Source organism: Erinaceus europaeus, unplaced genomic scaffold (genome assembly GCF_950295315.1).
Source record: "Erinaceus europaeus unplaced genomic scaffold, mEriEur2.1 scaffold_298, whole genome shotgun sequence".
In the NCBI taxonomy this organism is placed as follows: Eukaryota; Metazoa; Chordata; class Mammalia; order Eulipotyphla; family Erinaceidae; genus Erinaceus; species Erinaceus europaeus.
The window spans coordinates 46,555-70,325 of NW_026647483.1; the positions used below are offsets into that span (position 1 = coordinate 46,555).

The 23,771-nt window shown below is 65.4% G+C and overlaps 1 protein-coding gene across 7 annotated transcripts in view; it reads left to right on the forward strand.

Annotated features, from left to right (window-relative positions):
• Nucleotides 1-16,032, forward strand: part of LOC103109702 (SH3 and multiple ankyrin repeat domains protein 2) — a 59,380-nt gene extending 43,348 nt beyond the window's left edge. For 5 of the 7 annotated variants that reach the window (XM_060184051.1, XM_060184052.1, XM_060184053.1 and 2 more), the window contains 4 exons: nt 369-499; nt 956-1,067; nt 2,043-4,377; nt 11,478-16,032. In XM_060184051.1, the coding sequence (XP_060040034.1) occupies nt 369-499; nt 956-1,067; nt 2,043-4,377; nt 11,478-12,060 (3,161 nt within the window). In that variant the 3' untranslated portion in view covers nt 12,061-16,032. Of the gene's footprint in view, nt 1-368; nt 500-955; nt 1,068-1,483; nt 1,505-2,042; nt 4,378-11,477 lie in introns of all 7 variants that reach the window. The other 2 variants (XM_060184055.1, XM_007518814.3) reach the window with 2 other exon arrangements.
• Nucleotides 16,033-23,771: the final 7,739 nt, after the last annotated feature.

The following is a 23,771-nucleotide window of genomic DNA, read 5'->3' on the forward strand; positions in this document are numbered from 1 at the left end:
CCGGCCAGCCATGTGGCCTCGCGTGCTCAGCAGAAAGCACTTCTGTTACGGGGTGGGTGGGGTGGGGGCTGCCCCTGATCCCCACTCCTGAAATCAGATAATCCCAGAGCCTGCAGGGGCCGGGCGCACGTCCCTGACCCCCCGTGCCCCCTTCCCCTGAGCCGCCTAAACCTACTAAGCGGCTCTGAGTGGCACCCACCCCCCAGCTGCCGGGTCCGGGGATGGGGGGGTGCCTGTGCCTCGTGCACCCTACACTCTGCCTCTGACACGGCACCCAGCAGGCATGTCCGCATGTGGCATGGGGACTGGTGGGTGACGCTTGGCAGAGACCAGGCCAGCGCCGATCCCCCTCCGCCCCGTCCTGGCAGATAAACCCGACGAGATCGTGCCAGCCGCCAAGCCCGCCCGCACGGCTGAGAGCATGGCCGTGGAGTCCCGGGTGGCCACCATCCGCCAGAGACCCAGCAGCCGCTGCTTCCCGGCCGCCTCCGACATGAACGTGAGTCCACGTCCACGCAGGCCGCCCAGACTGACGTGGCCGGGCCCTGGTGCGGCTCTGGGGTGGGACTGGGGGGTTGGAGGCACTGGAGAGGGGCCCACCCGGCTGGTACGGGGAGTGGACACCTCACTGCACCCACCCGTCTCACACCCGCACAGCAGCCTCACAGCTCCTTAAGCCAAGGCATCTCCTCTGCCCGGGTCCTCGACAGGCACAGGCCGGGCAGGAGAGTCAGAGGACAGGGGTGGGGACACAGGGCACTGAAGGAGGGCGGGGGCCGAGTTCCTGGCTCCCCTGGCACTGGGGGGAGGGTGCTGCCCACGGGGCCACTTCCCGCCCCGGCCACTGCGTCCGGGGACGCCTCCCGCCACCCAGGAGCCCGTGTGGGACGGGTGCCGCGGGACAGCGGCCGGGGCCCTCCCGCCAGGGTGCCCTCAGCCTGGCCTTCCATTGCAGTCGGTGTACGAACGCCAGGGGATCGCCGTGATGACGCCCACGGTTCCCGGGAGCCCGAAGGGCCCATTCCTGGGCCTGCCCCGAGACGCCATGCGAAGGCAGAAGTCCATAGGTAAGAAGCGTGGCCCCTGGGCCCCTCCCATTGGCGAGCCCCGGCCCGCGATGACCCCAGAGCCCGTGGGGGTGGGGGTCTGGGCGCCGGCCCCTCTCCCCGTGCCCAAGCCGATCGCGATACCCCGGCTGGCAGGGGCCCGGTGGACACACGTCGAGGGGGCCGGCCATGCTCTGGAACCCTGGTAAAGTGCCTGAGGGCTTCCTCTGGTAGCGCCACACCGCGCCCACTGACTGTCCCCTGTGGGTGCTGTGACAGCTCAGACCCCAGGCCACCATGCGCCGGGCCCGAGAGGCAGGTGGGCCGAGGTGGGGTGGCCGAGGGCGCCGCCCGGCCACAGGGGCCCCCAGGGGAGGTGCCACCCGCCCGAGCCCAGGCTCTCTCCCGGTCAGTAACCACCAGTTTTCTCCTGTCAGACAGCAGACTCTTTCTGTCAGGTCAGTGACCCTCACGTGTGGCTTCTGTGGTGTGAACGTGAACCGCTGACCCCGAGGGTGTCCTCACGACCACTCCTTGGGCGCTGGCACGAGGGAGAGGCCCCGGCGGCTGGGCGGCCCCGCGGCTGTGCCGGCCACTCACGGAGCTGCCCGTGGGGACACCCTGGTGGAGCAGGCCGCCTGCCCGCCTGCCCACCATGCCCGCCTGCCGCCTGCCCCACCTGCCCGCCTGCCCCGCCTACCCCGCCTGCCCGTCTGCTGACGCACTGCCCACCATGCCCGCCTGCCCCGCCTGCCGGCCTGCCCCGCCTGCCCGCCTGCCCGCCTGCCCCGCCTGCCCCACCTGCCGACGCACTGCCCCGCATGCCCGTCCCCAGCACTGCCCCGCATGCCCGTCCCCGCTGAGGCTTTGACCCCCGGGCTGCTCTGCCGCGGACCCCGCCAGCGCTCGCACCCCCTTCCCGCTGGCCTCTCAGCCCCGGCCGCACCTGTGGGCCCGTCCCCGCGTGCGCGCTCTGACCGCGTGCTCTGCCCGCAGGGATAACGGAGGAGGAGCGGCAGTTCCTGGCCCCGCCGATGCTTAAGTTCACCAGGAGCCTGTCCATGCCAGACACTTCCGAGGACATCCCGCCCCCGCCGCAGTCCGTGCCCCCGTCCCCGCCGCCCCCGTCCCCCACCACCTACAACTGCCCCAAGTCCCCGACCCCCCGGGTCTACGGCACCGCCAAACCCGCCTTCGGCCAGAACCCCGCGGCAGTGGCGGTGGCCGTGGCCGCGGTGACCAAGGCGCCCCCGGCCTCACGCGCTGACACGGTGGGCACGCTGGTGCGAGACAAGGGCCTGGTGTTCCGCCGCGAGCTGGACCGCTACTCGCTCGACTCCGAGGACCTGTACGGCCGTGCCGCCGCCCAGGTGGGCGTCCGCAGCAAGCGCGGCCAGATGCCCGAGAACCCCTACTCGGAGGTGGGCAGGGCGGGCAGGGGCGTGTACGTGCCCGCCAAGCCTGTGCGCCGCAAGGCCGTGCTGGTAAAGCAGCCCAACGTGGAGGACAGCCCGGAGAAGGCCTGCTCCATCCCCATCCCCACCATCATCGTCAAAGAACCGTCCACCAGCAGCAGCGGCAAGAGCAGCCAGGGCAGCAGCGTGGAGGCCGAGCCCCAGCCGCCCGAGCCCCCCGGCCAGCTGCGGCCCCTCGACGGCCTGAGCGCGGGTGGCCCCTTCGCCGCGGCCATCGCGGGCGCCGTGCGCGACCGGGAGAAGCGGCTGGAGGCGCGCAGGAACTCCCCGGCCTTCCTGTCCACGGACCTGGGGGATGAGGACGTGGGCCTGGGGCCCCCCGAGCCCCGGCCGCGCGCCCCCCAGCTCCCCGACGAGGCCGCGTTTGGCGAGGAGGATGGCGCCGGACCCTCGTCGCCGCCAGCGGCCGGGCCCGGGGAGCCCACCGCCGAGGACCGCTTCGCGGGGGGCAGCGAGGCGTCGGGGGCTCCGGGGGAGACGGGCCGGCCGCCGAACCCCACAGCCAAAGCCAAGGGCCCCGAGGCCGGCCCCCCCGGGCCACCCGAGAACTACGTGCACCCGCTGACCGGGAGGCTGCTGGACCCCAGCTCCCCGCTGGCCCTGGCGCTCTCGGCGAGGGACCGAGCCATAAAGGGGGCCCAGCGGGGCCCCCAGGGGGAGGCCCCCAAGGCCGACCTCCACAAACCCCTCTACATCGATACCAAAATGCGGCCCGGGGACGGCAGCTTTCCCGCGGCCGGCAGGCAAGGCGCCAGGGGCGCCCTGCGGCGGCAGGAGACGGAGAACAAGTACGAGAGCGACTCGGGCAGGGAGCGCAAGGCCGACGGCAAGAACCTGCCCTTCAGCATCCTGGACACGTCCCAGCAGAAGGCGGCCGGCTTGCTGATGGTGCACACGATGGATGCCGCCAGGACGGAGGCCTTCCTGGAGGAGGAGGACGACGAGCGGGGCGACGAAGAGGAGACGGAGCCCGACCCATCGCCGCCCGAGCTGCCGGGCGGCGGCCCCCAAACCGCAGGTGCTTTACGGCTCTCCGCCGGCCCCGAGCCCGCCCCCGCCCCCGCCCCCGCCCCCGCCTGCAGAAGCCTGGCGCCGGCGGGCTCCCTGGAGGAGGCGGTGATCCTGCCATTCCGCATCCCTCCTCCGCCCCTGGCGTCCGTGGACCTGGATGAGGACTTCGTGTTCACAGAGCCACTGCCCCCGCCCCTGGAGTTCGCCAACAGCTTCGAGATCCCCGATGAACGGGCAGCCCCCAGCCCCGCCGACCTGGGCAAGAAGGACGGCGGCAGCGGCGGCCCCACGAAGCCCCTCGCCGACCGCCCGCCCGCCCCCTTCCCGCCGCCCCCCGAGAGCTTCGACGCGGTGGCGGACTCCGGGATCGAGGAGGCCGACAGCCGCAGCGGCAGCGACCACCACCTGGAGACCACCAGCACCGTGTCCACCGTGTCCAGCATCTCCACGCTATCCTCCGAGGGCGGCGAGGCCCCGGACACCTGCACCGTCTACGCCGATGGGCAGGCCTTCCTGGTGGACAAGCCCCCGGTTCCTCCCAAACCCAAAATGAAGCCCCTCGTGGCCAAGGGCAACGCGCTCCACCCGGACGTGCTGCCGGAGGAGGACGCGGACGGCTACGGGGCGACCCCGCCCGCGCCGCCCCCGCCCAAGGCCGCCCCGCCCCGGACCTCCAAGCTGTGGGGCTGCCCGGAGGCCAAGAGCCCCCTCCTCTCGGGCCCCAAGGCGAACGTCATCAGCGAGCTCAACTCCATCCTGCAGCAGATGAACAGGGAGAAATCGGCCTCGCCGGGGGACGGCCTGGATGCGTCCACGGGCGCCAAGCCCGCCAGCCTCGCCCCCAGGTAAGTGCCCGCCTGGCAGAGAGTGGCGCCGCCCAGAGGGAGGGCAGAACGCGGGCCGCCGCCCCTGTCCCACAGGTCCCGCGGGACACCCCGCTCTGATGGCCAGAGCTCCGCCACCCATGGGAGGGGCCAGGGCCTGCGTGGCTGAGACCACAAGTGTGTGTCCATGGGCACATCTGTGCGGGGGCACGGGGTGGGTGTGCACAGACACAATATCTGCGGGTATATGTGTCTCTGGGGGCTGGTGGGTTCAGTGCCTGGTCTGCGGGTGCTGGTGGGTGCGGTGCCTGGTCTGCGGGTGCTGGTGGGTGCGGTGTCCGGTCTGTGGGTGCTGGTGGGTGCGGTGCCTGGTCTGCGGGTGCTGGTGGGTGCGGTGCCTGGTCTGCGGGTGCTGGTGGGTGCGGTGCCTGGTCTGCGGGTGCTGGTGGGTGCGGTGCCTGGTCTGCGGGTGCTGGTGGGTGCGGTGCCTGGTCTGCGGGTGCTGGTGGGTGCGGTGCCTGGTCTGCGGGTGCTGGTGGGTGCGGTGTCCGGTCTGTGGGTGCTGGTGGGTGCGGTGCCTGGTCTGCGGGTGCTGGTGGGTGCGGTGCCTGGTCTGTGGGTGCTGGTGGGTGCAGTGCCTGTTCTGCGGGTGCTGGTGGGTGCGGTGTCTGGTCTGCGGATGCTGGTGGGTGCAGTGTCTGGTCTGCGGGTGCTGGTGGGTGCGGTGCCTGGTCTGCGGGTGCTGGTGGGTGCGGTGCCTGGTCTGCGGGTGCTGGTGGGTGCGGTGCCTGGTCTGCGGGTGCTGGTGGGTGCGGTGCCTGGTCTGCGGGTGCTGGTGGGTGCGGTGTCCGGTCTGTGGGTGCTGGTGGGTGCGGTGCCTGGTCTGCGGGTGCTGGTGGGTGCAGTGCCTGGTCTGTGGGTGCTGATGGGTGCAGTGCCTGTTCTGCGGGTGCTGGTGGGTGCAGTGTCTCATCTGTGGGTGCTGGTGTTGCAGTGTCCGGTCTGCGGGTGCTGGTGGGTGCGGTGTCTGGTCAGTGGGTGCTGGTGGGTGCGGTGTCTGGTCTGCGGGTGCTGGTGGGTGCGGTGTCTGGTCTGCGGGTGCTGGTGGGTGCGGTGTCTGGTCAGTGGGTGCTGGTGGGTGCGGTGTCTGGTCTGCGGGTGCTGGTGGGTGCAGTGTCTGGTCTGCGGATGCTGGTGGGTGCAGTGTCTGGTCTGCGGGTGCTGGTGGGTGCGGTGCCTGGTCTGCGGGTGCTGGTGGGTGCGGTGTCTGGTCAGTGGGTGCTGGTGGGTGCGGTGTCTGGTCTGCGGGTGCTGGTGGGTGCAGTGCCTGGTCTGCGGGTGCTGGTGGGTGCAGTGCCTGGTCTGTGGGTGCTGGTAGGTGCGGTGCCTGGTCTGCGGGTGCTGGTGGGTGCGGTGCCTGGTCTGCGGGTGCTGGTGGGTGCGGTGCCTGGTCTGCGGGTGCTGGTGGGTGCGGTGCCTGGTCTGCGGGTGCTGGTGGGTGCGGTGTCCGGTCTGTGGGTGCTGGTGGGTGCGGTGCCTGGTCTGCGGGTGCTGGTGGGTGCAGTGCCTGGTCTGTGGGTGCTGGTGGGTGCAGTGCCTGTTCTGCGGGTGCTGGTGGGTGCAGTGTCTGGTCTGCGGATGCTGGTGGGTGCAGTGTCTGGTCTGCGGGTGCTGGTGGGTGCGGTGCCTGGTCTGCGGGTGCTGGTGGGTGCGGTGTCTGGTCAGTGGGTGCTGGTGGGTGCGGTGTCTGGTCTGCGGGTGCTGGTGGGTGCAGTGCCTGGTCTGCGGGTGCTGGTGGGTGCAGTGCCTGGTCTGTGGGTGCTGGTAGGTGCGGTGCCTGGTCTGCGGGTGCTGGTGGGTGCGGTGCCTGGTCTGCGGGTGCTGGTGGGTGCGGTGCCTGGTCTGCGGGTGCTGGTGGGTGCGGTGCCTGGTCTGCGGGTGCTGGTGGGTGCGGTGTCCGGTCTGTGGGTGCTGGTGGGTGCGGTGCCTGGTCTGCGGGTGCTGGTGGGTGCAGTGCCTGGTCTGTGGGTGCTGGTGGGTGCAGTGCCTGTTCTGCGGGTGCTGGTGGGTGCAGTGTCTCATCTGTGGGTGCTGGTGTTGCAGTGTCCGGTCTGCGGGTGCTGGTGGGTGCGGTGTCTGGTCAGTGGGTGCTGGTGGGTGCGGTGTCTGGTCTGCGGGTGCTGGTGGGTGCGGTGTCTGGTCTGCGGGTGCTGGTGGGTGCGGTGTCTGGTCAGTGGGTGCTGGTGGGTGCGGTGTCTGGTCTGCGGGTGCTGGTGGGTGCAGTGTCTGGTCTGCGGATGCTGGTGGGTGCAGTTTCTGGTCTGCGGGTGCTGGTGGGTGCGGTGCCTGGTCTGCGGGTGCTGGTGGGTGCGGTGTCTGGTCAGTGGGTGCTGGTGGGTGCGGTGTCTGGTCTGCGGGTGCTGGTGGGTGCAGTGCCTGGTCTGCGGGTGCTGGTGGGTGCAGTGTCTGGTCTGCGGGTGCTGGTGGGTGCAGTGCCAGGTCTGCGGGTGCTGGTGGGTGCAGTGTCTGGTCTGCGGGTGCTGGTGGGTGCGGTGTCTGGTCTGCGGGTGCTGGTGGGTGCAGTGCCAGGTCTGCGGGTGCTGGTGGGTGCAGTGTCTGGTCAGTGGATGCTGGTGGGTGCAGTGTCTGGTCTGTGGGTGCAGTGTCTGGTCTGCGGGTGCTGGTGGGTGCAGTGCCTGGTCTGCGGGTACTGGTGGATGCAGTGCCTGGTCTGTGGGTGCTGGTGGGTGCAGTGCCTGGTCTGCGGGTGCTGGTGGGTGCAGTGTCTCATCTGTGGGTGCTGGTGGTGCAGTGTCTGGTCAGTGGGTGCTGGTGGTGCAGTGTCTGGTCAGTGGGTGCTGGTGGTGCAGTGTCTGGTCTGTGGGTGCAGTGTCTGGTCAGTGGGTGCTGGTGGTGCAGTGTCTGGTCAATGGGTGCTGGTGGGTGCAGTGTCTGGTCTGTGGGTGCTGGTGGGTGCAGTGCCTGGTCTGTGGGTGCTGGTGGGTGCAGTGTCTGGTCAGTGGGGGCTGGTGGGTGCAGTGTCTGGTCTGCGGATGCTGGTGGGTGCAGTGTCTGGTCTGCGGGTGCTGGTGGGTGCAGTGCCTGGTCTGCGGGTGCTGGTGGGTGCAGTGTCTGGTCTGCGGGTGCTGGTGGGTGCAGTGCCAGGTCTGCGGGTGCTGGTGGGTGCAGTGTCTGGTCAGTGGATGCTGGTGGGTGCAGTGTCTGGTCTGTGGGTGCAGTGTCTGCTCAGTGGGGGCTGGTGGGTGCGGTGTCTGGTCTTCGGATGCTGGTGGGTGCAGTGCCTGGTCTGCGGGTGCTGGTGGATGCAGTGCCTGGTCTGTGGGTGCTGGTGGGTGTAGTGCCTGGTCTGCGGGTGCTGGTGGGTGCAGTGTCTCATCTGTGGGTGCTGGTGGTGCAGTGTCTGGTCAGTGGGTGCTGGTGGTGCAGTGTCTGGTCTGTGGGTGCAGTGTCTGGTCAGTGGGTGCTGGTGGTGCAGTGTCTGGTCAATGGGTGCTAGTGGGTGCAGTGTCTGGTCTGTGGGTGCTGGTGGTACAGTGTCTGTTCTGTGGGTGCTGGTGGATGCAGTGCCTGGTCAATGGGTGCTGGTGGGTGCAGTGCCTGGTCTGCGGGTGCTGGTGGGTGCAGTGCCTGGTCTGCGGGTGCTGGTGGTGCAGTGTCTGGTCTGAGGGTGCTGGTGGGTGCAGTGCCTGGTCAGTGGGTGCTGGTGGGTGCAGTGTCCTGTCAGTGGGTGCTGGTGGGTGCAGTGCCAGGTCTGCGGGTGCTGGTAGGTGCAGTGCCTGGGAGGGTAACTTTTGCACATAATCCCTCCGGTTCCCGTTCGCCTGTTGAGTGTTGGGGTCCTGCCCCTTCACAGAGGGCTGTGTTGGTTGTCGGCGTCGAGAACCGTGTGCACCACACGCCACCGTCACCGCCGTCGGCCCCACCGTCCCCACCGCTACCCCCAGCCCTCACCCCATTCCCGGGCCCTCGGGTGCTCTCTGCAGGTCCCCCTCTGTACGGAAGCCCCTGCACTCAGCTGAGCTTCCAGGGTGTCCAGCTGGGAGGAAACTCCATAGGTGCCCACCTGTGGAGGACAGGTGACGCGTCCCCTCAGAAGTGACCCCCTCAGTGTCCGGCCCTGCAGCCACACCCCCGACCTCCCCGCCTCCCCTGGCTCTGCGGCATGGGCCCCATGGCAGCCCCTGGGGACCCAGGGACAGACAGGTAGACCTCCGGCCGCAGGCTCCTCATGGCCCCCACAGCTCAGGGACCCCATGGCCACGCCAGCGGGCACTGCGACAAGCGCATCCCCCCTCGGCCATCGCCCATCTCCCCTGCACTGTCCCCGCCCGGGGCTGCCCCCTCGTAGAGGCATCTAGGCGAGAGAGCTCGCACGGCCTTGGCAAGAGCAGAAGGGAGGTTCCTGGCGTGTCTTCGGGGAAGATGCCGCCCGGCCCGACTTGGTGCCAAGCACCCTTCCAGAGAAATGCCCTTGCGGCGAGGAAGCGGCCAGGGCGGCGCAGACCCCCCACGAGCTCTGCTGCTGGGCCGGGTGCTCCTGGCCTCTCGGGGCGCAGGCCGGGCCAGGAACGGGGGGCCGAGGAGAGGGTCGCCGGGCCGGAGCGAGCTCGTGGGACTGCAAGGGCCACCCGGGGGACACCGCAGGCTCAGTGGGGGTGGGGGATCCGTGGCACTGGATGGCGCCTTCCGCGTATGCGGGGTCCTCACAGAGGTCCCCGTCCAGCTGCTGGGCCCGGGGCTGGGAGAGCGGGCAGACTGGACTCACGCTCAGGCCTCCCCCGTGAAAGCCCCGCTCCAGAAGTTTCCAGGAGGCGGACGTGCCCTGCCCCGGCACTGAGCCCGTCGGGAGGAAGGGAGCGGGGTCGTGTGCGAGGCCTGAGGCTCCGCTGGGCTGAGGGAATCCGGCAGCCGCGCCCTCAGAGCCTCCACGGGGCTCAGGCTGTGCTACCCCGGTGCCCGCGGCCCTCGGCTTCTGCCCGCAGCTCCTGGCCCTCAGGCTCCTGCTGTCAGACCAGTCATGCCAGGGTCACCAGCGGCTGCCGGCAGAAGTGACAGGGAGCAGGGTTGGGGCCCTGGCACCAGCCGACCAGTGACATCGGTGACGCCAGCAGCTTCTGGCCCAAGTCCGCGGCTGCCCACGGGCTGGGGTTTGGCGGGCTCTGAGGGCAGCTCTGACCACGGCTTCCCGGAAACAGGCGTCTCCCTGCCGTGCTGGGATGTGCTGCTGGGATGTGCTGGGATGTGCTGGGATGTGGGGGCCTGAGCCCCGCATGCCTGCCCCTCAGCCCCTCCCGGCCGCCACCACCCAAAGGGGTACAGCCACGCGGCCGGGCGTCGACAGGAGGGTCTGGTGCGGGCACCGCCCGCTGAGGGAGAGGGGGCCACTCGACCCCCGGGACCCTCAGTGAGCCAGGGCCGGCCTGACGGGTGCACAGCGGCAACGTCTGCGTGCCAGTGAGCTCCGGGTTCTGTGTTGGCTCTGGTGCTGCGGAAGGCGGGTCGGGAGTGACAGCCGGGCGAGGGGGCGTGCGTGTCTGTGCTCTAAATCAGGGCAGCCCGCCCAGCGGTTGCCTGGCAACGTGATGATCTCCACGGGTCCCTCCAGCGATTAACCCCAGGGAGACCTTGCCAGGGCGGCAGGGCGGCAGGGCCGCGGGGTGGGGGGTGGCGGGTGGGGCGCACGGGGACCCTTCCCGGGCCTCCGCAGAGGGTGGACGCTGGGGCGGCAGGGAGGCGCAGTGTCTCAACGTGCCTCTGTCCCCCTCGCTCCCGACGGGTGTCACAGAAGAGGGTCCTGCTGAGTGGAAGTAAGTGTCGTGGCGTGCTCTCTCTTTGCTGTGCTGCTCTGTCTCCCGCCCCCACCCCACCCCTGGCGCAGGCCAGGCCCACCCGCTGGAGGGAGGAGCTGGAAGCCCCCATCTGGGGGCTCTGCCGTGAAGCTGGCCAGCAGCAGAATGGGGCCGGGGGCCCGGGCCCGTCCCCCAGCAGGGTGGGTCACTGCTCGCAGACTCCCACCCACCCCACCCACCCGGCAAACTGGAACCTCAGCGGGAGGGAGGAGAGGGCTCGTAGCCGCCCCAGGCGTGGCCTCCTGACCCAGTCCCCCGCCACGGTCGGGGTCGGGCCCCCCCCCGGGGAAACCCAGGGTTTGGCTTCTGGGGTGCTGGTACTTCCTCACGTGGGCTCTCGGCAGCGGTGGGGCGGCCCTGCCTGGCGCCAGCCGGAGCCGAGTCCAGCCCAGGGTGGCTTTGCGGACTGGAGGACGGTCCCAAGGGCCGCAGAGGGTTCGGTGACTCGAGGGGCATCAAAGGCGGCACTGGGCCCACGTTCCCTCGTGCCGTGTCGCCGACCCCAGCTTCACAGAAAGACAGACACGACCAGCTCTGGCAGGACCCCAGCACCGCCCCGCAGTCCGGATCCCGAGGAGGGGCAGCCAGGGTGGCATAGAGCTTTCCGGAGGGGTGGGGGTGGCCGGCCGCCTCTGGGGCTGGGTGCTCTGGGGGCCCCTTGGGGAGCTTAGCCACGGCCTTCTCCCCTCGGGGTTACCCGGCCGCCTCCCGGGGCCCCCGGAGCCTGAAGCTCACAGCAGGCCTGTCCCAACTGCTGCCCCCTTGGCAGGAAGGACCAGGGGGACACCTAGGAACCCCCCCAGTCCAACGCGGGGAGCCGCCAGCCCCTCACAGCATTTTGGGGGGCAGACTGGAAATCAGAGCTAAGTGTCCCCCATCCTCCCAGCACCAGTCAGCCCAGGGAAGGCCTGGCACAGAGCTCCTCTGCTTGCTGGTGGGGTCCCCAGACTCAGTCACTGAAGCCGGGCCCTCCCGACAGCCAGAAGTCCAGGGAGGTGCCCACCTACTGGACGGGTGACAGGGGGCGGACAGGCCAGCCGCAGGTGCCCCAGCTGTCCACCCAGGGCCGGGGGGCGGGCTGCCTGCAGTGCTCCGCGTGTCCTGGGGTCCGTCTGCTCCTGTCTCCCGGCCTGGCATAGCAGAGGCCCCTGCTCACTGCCAGCGCACAGCCGCCGGGCACTCCGGTGAGGTTTGGCGTCGTCCCTTCCTCAGTGGCCCGCTGGTGACCTGTCTCTGTTGCTGCCATTTCAGGAGCCCGGAGGTCGCAAGCACCGTCTCAGGGACACGCAGCACGACGGTCACCTTCACCGTCCGCCCGGGGACCTCGCAGCCCATCACCCTGCAGAGCCGGCCGGCCGGCCACGAGAGCAGGACCTCAGGGAGCAGGCGGGCCCCGAGCCCCGTGGTCTCACCCACGGAGCTGAGCAAGGAGGCTCTGTCGCTGCCCCTGGCCTCCGCCCCCTCCGCCGGCCTCCCCGAGGTCTTTGGCCTGCCCGGCCCGGCCCCCGTGCCCGCGCCCTCGCCCGGGGAGTTGTTTGGCCTGAACCCCGGCATCCGTAGTCGCTCGCCCTCGCCGTCCCTCCTGCAGCAGCCACAGCCGGCCTCCGGCAAGCCTTTCACGACTAAGCCCGTGCACCTGTGGACGAAGCCCGACGTGGCCGACTGGCTGGAGAGCCTGAACCTGGGCGAGCACAAGGAGGCCTTCCTGGACAACGAGATCGACGGCAGCCACCTGCCCAGCCTGCAGAAGGAGGACCTCATCGACCTGGGCGTGACGCGCGTCGGCCACAGGATGAACATCGAGAGGGCTCTCAAGCAGCTGCTGGACAGATAAGAGCGGACTCCTGTCGGGACAGAGATGGGCTGAGCCGGACGTCCGACGGCCGAGTGGAGCTGGGAGGCGGGGCCCGTCTGGCGAGGCCGGCGGCGCGCCCCTGGGGCTCCTGGGCGACCGGGGTGAGGGGGGGGTTTCTCTGAGGCGCGGGCCCGGCTCCTGCAGGCGGACTCCAGTCCTCCACATACCTCCTGAGACCCGCCACGACGACGGGGAGGCTGTCACCTGCGCCCCCGCGGCACGCCACGCCCATGGCCCCTTCCCCGTCCCGCTGTCCCCGGCCGGCAGCGCCATGCCCCCAGTGCGTCCGTGCGGTGCCCTCCCGGGCAGGGAAGGTAGAGAAACCTCTTTCCGGTGGACTCCGGCCCACCTCCCCCTGTGATGCACAGCCATGGCCCTGGGCCCTGCGCCCTGGCAGTCGGGGACCCTGACCGACCGGATCGAGGGGCTTTGCTTAGCTTGCCTGCTTGCTCTCTGCGAGTCTCTTAGCACCGGTCCAGAGTGGCCAGACAGGTGTCACACGGAGCTAGTCAAAGCGCGGAGTCGCCTTTCCGCGAAGGAGGGGGACCTGGCCACGGGCACCGGCCAGTGCCCCACTGTGTGGGTGCAGAGGGAGGCGGTGTCCGGGGAGCGTCTCCCCCGAGAGTGTGAGAAGGGCCTTCCTTCCTTCTAGCCCGAGCTGCACAAAGATCTGAACAGGAGGCAGCCGGGCGGTCAGAGCGGGAGTGGGGCCGGGAACCGGGAAAGTGGGACTCGGAGGGGCGGGCAGAAGGCGGGGGGGGGGGGGCAGTTTCTCAGTCACCTCCTGTCACAATACCTCGAATTCCCAGGGAGGTCACCAACTGCACGTGGGCCGCATGACATCCAGCCGGGCTTCCAGCGCCTTCTCCCACATTTGGAAGAGTGTCAGGTGTTTGGCCTTTATTATTTCAGCACTAGCCCAGCCCATCTCTGACTATAAAGACAAGCTGTGCTTTTCCCTTTTCATTCTTTTTTTATTATCAAGCTCACAGTCAAGTGTCTGGTTAGATCTGGGACAGCTCTAGAATGAACACGTAAAAATTAGCAATTTAAAATCCTTTCTTTACTGCAAGTTTAAATAGTTGTACAGATAGTTTATAAGCACAATATTTTAAGGAGAAAAGTGGCCGGCCGACAAGGCAGCCTTTGTGCCACTTGAAAGTTCGAGAAAAACAAACAAAAAACCTTTTTGTGATTTACTATTTCTGTGGAATAATTCTGAAGTGCGACCTTTCTAATCAACCTATTTGGAGGCATCGCAACCAGCAGAGCTGTGTGACATTTCTATCTTTGCTAGACTTCGCCATCCAAGGACGATTTCTTCAAAAGCGATTCCGAATCACAAAGCAGCAGTTTCTCTACGCACACGCGCACACACACGCACACGCACACGCTTCCCAGCCATGGGCCCCTGTGACCGACAGTGAGTGTTGGACTCTCTCCGGTCCCAGAACCCTCTGCGGGTTGACTTTATGTCTGAACGATACAGTCCGGCTGGAAGTCAACCATCAGCACTCTCCCTCCCCGCCACAGCCACATCTCTCCACGACTGGCTACCCCGACCGATCGCTCCTCGAGCTGTGGGCGGCCCCTAAGGCTGCCGTGGCTTCGGAAGCGGGGGGTCCACCCCTTAGTGACAGTGCCCCACGACACGCCCCCCATGTCGGCGACACGCTAACCAGAGAGGTACAGGGACTCGGCAGCCGCGGCAGCAGGGGGGAGCCGGGACTCCCCCGTCCTGAAGCCACCACCGGCCTCACGGCCTGGCCGGAAGCAGCCCGCAAGGCCAGAGCCATGGGTATCGCCCACCCTGCCGGCGCCCCCTGGGGCCTGACACGTGGGACACGTGAGCGTGGCCACACGAAAGTTCCAGAAAGCAATAGTCCCTCACCCCAGTCAGCCCTCGCTCACTGTTCTCCCCCGGGACGAGTCGGGGCCGGGCCCTGCTCCCTGACCCTCCTCCGTGGTGGGGACGGAGGTCTAACTGCTCACGGAAATATCATGCTAACACTCTTCCAGGTTTTCAGAGCGACTTCTGTTAGCTACTCTAGTTCCAATAAGCTGCGTTCACACGCCTGGTCTCCGTGACGGCATCGCGCACCAGCCGAAAGCCTCCCACGTGGTCCTGCCGAGCCGCGGGACCGGCCGAAGACTCAGTGTGACTGTTGCCTTGCTGGACTTCCCATACCACAAAGGGGGTTCGTTGTGGTACTTTAGTTTACAAGATGGTGATTTTTCCCCCCTGAACGAGCATCCCCCAGGAGACGGGGAAATGACTGAGTGGACCACAGAGGCTGGCTTTTTTTCCCCCATTAACTTCTTTTTGTGTTGAGACACTGATACGTTCCACACACTAGTTATGTTCGCATCATCTATGTTGCTGTTACTTTTGTGATTCTATTCTTTTTAGATTTAAAAAACAAAAAACAACAAAAAAAAAAACTCCTGTAATTTGCACTTTCTCCCAATCCTTCAATCTCTTGTACGGCAACCAGAATTACTGTAAAAAATAAACATACTATCGCACTAAGGTCGTGGTTCTGATTGCAAACAGTCAGCAAGGGCTGCCAAGCGCGGACGGACGTCACAGCCTCGCCTCTCCACCGCCGGCCAGGTCAGATCAGAGCCGCCACCCAGAGGAGACCCCTTTCGTGGGGCTTCTTGGCCTCGGCCCCGTCTCCTCGCCTGGGAGCCCAGGGCTGTGTCCGCACGCAGCTCGGCCCTGCAGGAGCCCTGGTGGCGGGTGTGTGGTGAGGCCCGGCTGTCCTCTCCTTCGTTCCGGGCCCGAAGCAGTGGGGCGGCAGGTGAGGCAGGTTCGGGTCTCTCTCCCGCTGGCAGAAATCTACCCGTGGCCCAGAGCGAGCGAGCGAGCGAGCGAGCGGGAGTCGGGGCCTTTGGGCAAAGAGCTAGCCTAGGAAGACGCGGGCCGTCCCTTCTGCTGGGGAAGCGGATTTTAACCGCCCGACCTCGCCTCTGGCCTCAGAAACAAAGACGACCCGCTCGCGGGCAGGGCTGAGTTGCCGAGCTCTCGTCTGCCCCGGCTCAGTCCCGTCTGGAGAGCAGGCACGGCGTCTGTGAACTCAGACTCACCATCTTCCCCGAGGGCACCTGCCTCACTGAGGGGCCGCTGTCTGCTCGCAGACCACAGGGCCCCAGACCTCACTGTCTTCTGGTCTCTTCCAGACCTCTCTCCCGCAAAGATCAGCAGTCTGTCTTCTAGGGAGGGAGGTTCCCGGAGGCTTTTCTCCTCGTCCTCCTCGTCCTCCTCCTCCTCCTCCTCCTCCTGCTCCGTCGAGGCAGTCTGGTAACCGGTGACCTGGACGCAGCCCTGCCGCCTGTAGCTATCCGTGAGCACACCCTGTAGGCGGCCACCACGGTGGCGGCGGGGTGGCGGGGTGGCGTTGACAGCTGCATACCTGGGGGGGCTGCCCGTCCCGTCCCGTCCTCTGTGGGGGGACCCGTCGGGTCACCTCCAAGCTCACGTCTCAGACCCGACCACTCCAGTTTCTACTCCACGCTGTAGCGGCGAACTGACTTCTGTTTCTCATTTCTGTAACCCGTCTCCGTCCCACATCCTTACTGTTCTCTGTTGAAATTTACAACGATCACTGTTCAATTGCTTCTACTCTGGAACTCTGTTTATAGCAATTCTGAAGTTTTAATATGAGCCTTCAAATAAATATGGAAAAGGAAAAAAAACCCAGAAAACAAACAAAGCGTGTGCCTTGGGTGTTGTGAGCCATGCTGTACTCAAACGCTGTATCTGGCTGCGGGGCCGGTCCCTCGGACGCGTCCGCGTGCGGTTCTAGTGCCTTGTTTCTGAACTGACGCCCAGAGCGCACGGCCGGGCCGAGCACAGCAACCGGGAGTCCCGCCGCGCTGCGGCCCCGACCCACTAGACTGTGGCCACACGGCCGCCCGGATAAAAATAAAAGCGACCTTGAACCATGACCGTGTCATCCGTTACTCTGCGGTGCCACGCCGGCATCTCCTCCCCTCCCGCGGAAACACCGCCACCAGGCGGCCGGCTCTCGGGCCCTCGTGCCCTTGGGGGCGCCGCCCCCCGGCGGCAGCTTCTGGGAACGTGCGGGCAAGCGGCCCTCTTCCCGGCAGCCCGGCCAGTCGGCCTGAGCACAAGCGGGTGGGACATTCCGGCCGCCCGCGCCCGCCTCACCCCGTCTGGGTGGCAGAGCGGAGGGGCGCGGAGAGCCGGGCACTGGCCGGCAACATCAGAGCCCGGCAGCGGGCCCGGCAGGGACGGGACAAGCAGGAACCCCGTGGGGCATCCAGCTCCGCGGCCAGGCCTCCCACGCCCCCGGCCCCAGCAGCCACAGGGTCGAGTCCAACAAAGGGGCCTGGACCATCTGTCCCATGGGGGGGCCCCGGGACCCTCACTGGCCTGGGGGGCGGTAACAAGGGTGCCTCATGGCGGCGCTGCCCATGCACAGGGGACCCGCCCTCACGGGGTGGCCGCCCATCGAAGCCCCGAAGTGGCCGTGGCCTGAACACCTGACCCCTTGGTCCCCCTCCAAGCCCATGTGGACCTGCCACGCAAGCACCGGCTCCGGGGGGGTCCCCGTCCAGGTGGGGATCTCTGTCCAGGTGGGGTCTCTGTCCAGGTGGGGTCTCTGTCAGGTGGAGTCTGTCCAGGTGGGGGTCCTTATGCAGGTGGGCTCTCTGTCCAGGTGGGCATCTCTGTCCAGGTAGAGTCTCTGTCCAGGTGGGGTCTCTGTCCAGGTGGGGTCTCTGTCAGGTGGGGTCTCTGTCCAGGTGGGGTCTCTGTCCAGTGGGCATCTCTGTCCAGGTGGGGTCTCTGTCCAGGTGAGGGTCCTTATGCAGGTGGGGTCTCTGTCCAGGTGGGCTCTCTGTCTAGGTGGAGTCTCTGTCCAGGTGGGGTCTCTGCCCTGGTGGGGTCTCTGTCAGGTGGAGTCTGTCCAGGTGGGGGTCCTTATGCAGGTGGAGTCTCTGTCCAGTTGGAGTCTCTGTCCAGGTGGGGTCTCTGTCCAGTTGGGGTCTCTGTCCAGGTGGAGTCTGTCCTGGTGGGGGTCCTTATGCAGGTGGAGTCTCTGTCCAGGTGGGGTCTCTGTCCAGGTGAGGGTCCTTATGCAGGTGGGGTCTCTGTCCTGGTGGGGTCTCTGTCCAGGTGGGCATCTCTGTCCAGGTGGGCGTCCTTATCCAAGTGGGGGTCTCTGTCCTGGTGGGGTCTCTGTCAGGTGGAGTCTCTGTCCAGGTGGGGTCTCTGTCCAGGTGGAATCTCTCCAGATGGGATCTCTGTCCAGGTGGGGTCTCTGTCTGTCAGGTGGAGTCTGTCCAGGTGGGGTCTCTGTCCAGGTGGGGTCTCTGTCTAGGTGGAGTCTCTGTCCTGGTGGTGTCTCTGTCCAGGTGGGGTCTCTGTCAGGTGGAGTCTGTCCAGGTGGGGGTCCTTATGCAGGTGGGGTCTCTGTCCAGGTGGGCATCTCTGTCCAGGTGGGGTCTCTGTCCAGGTGAGGGTCCTTATGCAGGTGCGGTCTCTGTCCAGGTGAGGGTCCTTATGCAGGTGGGGTCTCTGTCCTGGTGGGGTCTCTGTCAGGTAGGGTCTCTGTCCAGGGGGGTCTCTGTCCAGGTGGGGTCTCTGTCCAGGTGGGGTCTCTGTCCAGGTGGGCATCTCTGTCCAGGTGGGGTCTCTGTCCAGGTGGGGTCTCTGTCCAGGTGAGGGTCCTTATGCAGGTGGGGTCTCTGTCAAGGGGGGTCACTGTCCAGGTGGGGTCTCTGTCCAGGTGGGGTCTCTGTCCAGGTGGAGTCTTTGTCCAGGTGGGGTCTCTGTCCAGGGGGGTCTCTGTCCAGGTGGGGTCTCTGTCCAGGTGGGGTCTCTGTCCAGGTGGGGTCTCTGTCCAGGTGGGGTCTCTGTCCAGGTGGAGTCTTTGTCCAGGTGGGGTCTCTGTCCAGGGGGGTCTCTGTCCAGGTGGGGTCTCTGTCCAGGTGGGGTCTCTGTCCAGGTGGAGTCTTTGTCCAGGTGGGGTCTCTGTCCAGGGGGGTCTCTGTCCAGGTGGGGTCTCTGTCCAGGTGGGGTCTCTGTCCAGGTGTGGGTCCTTATGCAGGTGGGGTCTCTGTCCAGGTGGGGTCTCTGTCCAGGTGGAGTCTCTGTCCAGGGGGGTCTCTGTCCAGGTGGGGTCTCTGTCAGGTGGGGTCTCTGTCCAGGGGGGTCTCTGTCCAGGTGAGGGTCCTTATGCAGGTGCGGTCTCTGTCCAGGTGAGGGTCCTTATGCAGGTGGGGTCTCTGTCCTGGTGGGGTCTCTGTCAGGTAGGGTCTCTGTCCAGGGGGGTCTCTGTCCAGGTGGGGTCTCTGTCCAGGTGGGGTCTCTGTCCAGGTGGGCATCTCTGTCCAGGTGGGGTCTCTGTCCAGGTGGGGTCTCTGTCCAGGTGAGGGTCCTTATGCAGGTGGGGTCTCTGTCAAGGGGGGTCACTGTCCAGGTGGGGTCTCTGTCCAGGTGGGGTCTCTGTCCAGGTGGAGTCTTTGTCCAGGTGGGGTCTCTGTCCAGGGGGGTCTCTGTCCAGGTGGGGTCTCTGTCCAGGTGGGGTCTCTGTCCAGGTGGGGTCTCTGTCCAGGTGGGGTCTCTGTCCAGGTGGAGTCTTTGTCCAGGTGGGGTCTCTGTCCAGGGGGGTCTCTGTCCAGGTGGGGTCTCTGTCCAGGTGGGGTCTCTGTCCAGGTGGAGTCTTTGTCCAGGTGGGGTCTCTGTCCAGGGGGGTCTCTGTCCAGGTGGGGTCTCTGTCCAGGTGGGGTCTCTGTCCAGGTGTGGGTCCTTATGCAGGTGGGGTCTCTGTCCAGGTGGGGTCTCTGTCCAGGGGGGTCTCTGTCCAGGTGGGGTCTCTGTCAGGTGGGGTCTCTGTCCAGGGGGGTCTCTGTCCAGGTGGGGTCTCTGTCCAGGTGGGGTCTCTGTCCAGGGGGGTCTCTGTCTAGGTGGGGTCTCTGTCCAGGTGTGGGTCCTTATGCAGGTGGGGTCTCTGTCCAGGTGGGGTCTCTGTCCAGGTGGGGTCTCTGTCCAGGTGGGGTCTCTGTCCAGGTGGGGTCTCTGTCCAGGTGTGGGTCCTTATGCAGGTGGGGTCTCTGTCCAGGTGGGGTCTCTGTCCAGGTGGAGTCTCTGTCCAGGGGGGTCTCTGTCCAGGTGGGGTCTCTGTCAGGTGGGGTCTCTGTCCAGGGGGGTCTCTGTCCAGGTGGGGTCTCTGTCCAGGTGGGGTCTCTGTCCAGGGGGGTCTCTGTCTAGGTGGGGTCTCTGTCCTGGTGGGGTCTCTGTCCTGGTGGGCATCTCTGTCCAGGTGGAGTCTCTGTCCAGGTGGGGTCTCTGTCCAGGGGGGTCTCTGTCCAGGAGGGCATCTCTGTCCAGGGGGGTCTCTGTCAGGTGGGGGTCTGTCCAGGTGGGGTCTGTCTAGGTGGTCTCATTCCAAGGGGGGTCTCTGTCCTGGGGGGTCTCTGTCCAGGTGGGGGTCTCTGTCCAGGGGGGTCTCTGTCAGCTGGGGTCTCTGTCCAGGTGGGCATCTCTGTCCAGGGGGGTCTCTGTCCAGGCTCCCGCCCATGTCCCCCTGGTGCCCCACATCCCGACTCCCGGGCTGCAGCTGTGCGCGCAGAGGATGCTGGGCATGCTGGGCACGTGCCCCGCAGTGAGCCAATCAAGACCCACCAAAGCGTCGCGAGTGCCTGCGAGGGACGACCCGCGCTGGAGGGAGCCTCTGCTGGCCACGTGAGCCCGTTGGACCAATCACAACTTGGCCCGGCTCCAGTCCAAGTCATGGCTTGTGGTCCCTGATTGGCCCATCTGGAGTGGGCGGGGCTGCTGTCCACCAATCACCCGGGCGGACGAGAAGGCGGGTCGGGGCACCACGGGGCTTCTTCCCTCCTGCCACGTGGCCCCGCGCGGGCTCCAGCTCATCCCGAGTGGGGCTGCCGGCCTAGGGCAGCGACACTACTGCAGCGACACTACTCTGCCCAGAGGTTGCTTCTGCGGCTCTGCTGGAAGCGAAGACTGTTTCAGTACGGTCTACAAGTCTCTGTTCAAGGACCAGAGTAATGGTCCCGGTTCGAGCCCCCGGCTCCCCACCTGCAGGGGAGTCGCTTCCCAGGCGGTGAAGCAGGTCTGCAGGTGTCTGTCTGTCTCTCCCCCTCTCTGTCTTCCCCTCCTCTCTCCATGTCTCTCTGTCCTATCCAACAACGACGACATCAATAACAATAATAACTACAACAATAATAAAAAAAAGACAAGATCAACAAAAGGGAAAGTAATTTTTTTAAATTCTGTTTAATATTTTTTATAGTTTTGATATTTTATTGAGTCTGTATATTGATCGTGCCGTGAATTCCTAGGGAATGGGCTCCAGCTGCTCTGGCTCCTTTCCGTTGGTTCTCACAAAGTGTGCTTCTCTGGGTGGCGCAGGCTGGAGCTGCAGTTAAACCCAAGTCCCCGTTTCTTTGGCTTCCTTTGTTTTCTGATCCTTTAATATTTTAATAATTGTGAGAGAGGCAGGGAGGGCCAAAGACAGCCAGCGTGTCCCCCTGGTGCCGGAGACCCGGCACTTTATCACTGTACCACCGCCCAGGCCGCGCATCTGTGCTCATTACTGAGACCAGGGGCTCAGTCACCTTGCTCAGCCTGCAAATCCTGTGCTCTGCCGCCGGGCCACCCCCAGGCAGGGCAGGACGGCTGGAGAGAAGGCACGTCGCCAGGGCGCCCACGGGGCCTCCCTCCTGCGCTCGGGTCCCGGCTGGGCCTCATCCACAGCTGCCGGTGGTTCTCGCGGGTGTTGTTTTGCTTTTCAAAACCGCAGGGGCGACGGGGGGGCCCAGCCCCAGCCGGTCTGAGCATCGGGCTCGCCCAGCTTTGGTGACAGCCCAAGACCCTCTGCCCGAGCCACCTTTGGGTGGCCACGAAGGGTGAGCTCCATCCGGGTTCCCCAATCCAGAATCATCTCCCAGCCGGCTCTCACACACCGCACCCAGGGCGTCGGCCTTGTGCCGGCAGGGAGGCTGTGCAACCAAGGTCTGTGTGGGCACAGGTCAGCCTCAGAGGGCCACCCCCAGCGTGGGGCTTGTCGGCCTGTTGGCCAGGCGTCCGGGGTAACTGAACTTGGCCCAGAGCACTTTCAGTCCTGCGCTCATTTTGCTCATTTGTGACTTGACACCGGATACGATGGCTGCAACAAGTGCCTCCTTAAAATTCTTCTTACTGGGAGGCGGGCAATATTGCAGCGGGTTAAGCGCAGGTGGCACCAAGTGCAAGGACCGGCGTGAGGATCCCGGTTCGAGCCCCCGGCTCCCCACCTGCAGGGGAGTCGCTTCCCAGGCGGTCTGCAGGTGTCTGTCTTTCTCTCCCCCGCTCTGTCTTCCCCTCCTCACTCCATTTCTCTCTGTCCTATCCAACAACAACGACATCAATAATGACTACAACAATAAGACAGCAAGGACAACAAAAGGGAATAAATAAAATTTGAGGGGCCCGGTGGTGGCGTACCTGGTTGAGTGCACAGGTTACAGTGCGCAAGGACCCAGGTTCGAGCCCCTGGCCCCCACCTGCAGGGGGAAAGCTTCACAAGTGGTGAAGCAGGACTGCAGGTGTCTCTCTGTCTCTCTCCCTCTCTATCACCCCCTTCCCTCTCAGTTTCTGACTGTCTCGATCCAACAAATAATGATTTTTAAAAAAAGTTTTAAGGGAGTCGGGCTGTAGCGCAGCGGGTTAAGCACAGGTGGCACTAAGCACAAGGACCAGCGGAAGGATCCCGGTTCGAGCCCCCGGCTCCCCACCTGCAGAGGAGTCGCTTCACAGGTGGTGAAGCAGGTCCGCAGGTGTCTGTCTTTCTCTCCCCCTCTCTGTCTTCCTTCCCCTCCTCTCTCCATTTCTCTCTGTCCTATCCAACAACAATGACATCAATAATAACTACAACAATAAAACAACAAGGGCAACAAAAGGAATAAATAAAATAAATTTTAAAAGTTTTTAAAAAAGAAAAAAATTAAAAAGATAAAAAGAAATGTCATATTTAAAAAAATAAATATTTGGAAAAAAAACACTTAAAAGTTCTTCTTATTGATTTTAGTGAGAAACTGAAAGAGAGCCTAGAGCCCTACCCACCTCTGGCTGATAGTGGTGCTGGGGATTGAACCCAGGACCTCAGAGCCTCAGGCTGGCCCATCTTTTCTTTTTTAATTGCCACCAGGGTTATTAGTACCAGTGGGGCTTAGTACCAGTACTGCAAGTCTACTGAGCCCAGCACCATTGTTTTCCCTTTTTTTTTTTTCTTTTCACACTTGATGTAACAGCAAAGAAACTGAAGGGAAAGAGGTGGTGAGGAGAGATACCTGCAGACCCACGAGGCCTCCCCCCTGCGGGTGGGGAGCAGGGACTTGAGCCTGGGGCCTCGCACATGCTAAATCGTGAGCTCGACAGGGCACCAGACGTGCATGCCAGCGGGCCCGGGTTCAAGCCCAGCTCACGCAGACGCCGGAGCCGAGTTCCCGGTTCTCTCAAACATCAACCCGTCCGTCAGACTAGAGTGGCCGGTGTGTCGTCCGGGGTTCGGATTCCCACAGGCGTCTGTGAGAAGCGGCCTGGACTTGGTGAGTCTTCACAAGACCGCCTCCGCTAGGTCCTGCTCCCCGGCACAACTGGCTCTGTCGTGGGTGTGGAGTCTTCCCGCCGGGGCCCCGACCAGGCTGGGGTGTCACACCTCCCCGATCCCTCATGCCCAGAAGATTCTCCCAGAGATGGCGACTCCTCTTCCCTTAGGGAACGAGGTGGACGGGGGAGCATGCGGAGACCAGCAGTCCTGCCTCACGCTGGGGAAGCTTTGTCTCTGGCTGGAGGCTGGGACCCCCCGGCCTTCATGAGAGGTCAGGCGTACTCTCCTGGGTGAGCCCGTCCCCTGCTCAAACTAAGCCCTCCTTTTTCTTTCTTCTTGAAATATTTATTTTCTCTTTTGTTGGCCTTGTTGTTGTTATTGATGTCGTTGTTGGACAGGACAGAGAAATGGAGAGAGGAGGGGAAGACAGAGAGGGGGAGAGAAACACAGACACCTGCAGACCTGCTTCACCGCCTGGGAAGCGACTCCCCTGCAGGTGGGGAGCCGGGGGCTCAAACCAGGATCCTTATGCCGGTCCTTGTGCTTTGCGCCACCTGTGCTTAACCCGCTGCGCTGCCGCCCGACTCCCCACCTGCATTTCTTTTCTCCTTTGCCATAGTCACCTCCAGGCCAGCTTTTCATTCAGAGACAAAGACAGAGATAGAGACAGAAGTGGCACACTGGGGGCCTGAACCTGCTCCCCGGCCCAGGACACTCTCAGCTCCGTGGCTCTGGGGACAAGCCCGTGGTGTTGTTGAACCTTCCAGAGACGGCGAGACAGAGGCCGTGCGAGCTGCCACCGTGGGCCCCCATGTGGAGCCAGAGATGGAAGCCAGGCCTGTGCTGAGGGGGAGGTCAGCCCAGCCCCCAGTGCTGGCCGAGTCTCACAGGCCGACAGCCATCACCCACCCTCCCGGCCGGCGCAGGAGTGAGGCTCCCCGGGGACCCCGGGCTGGGGTCAGGAGGGACCCGAGAGGTCACAAGGCCATGGCTAGGGGAGTGTGTGGGGCCCCTCCTCCCGGCTGGCACCACCCCGACAGGGGGCAGAACCAGCACCCGTCCCGGGGCACCGGTACCAGAGGGAGCGAGCCCAGCACGACAGGCAGC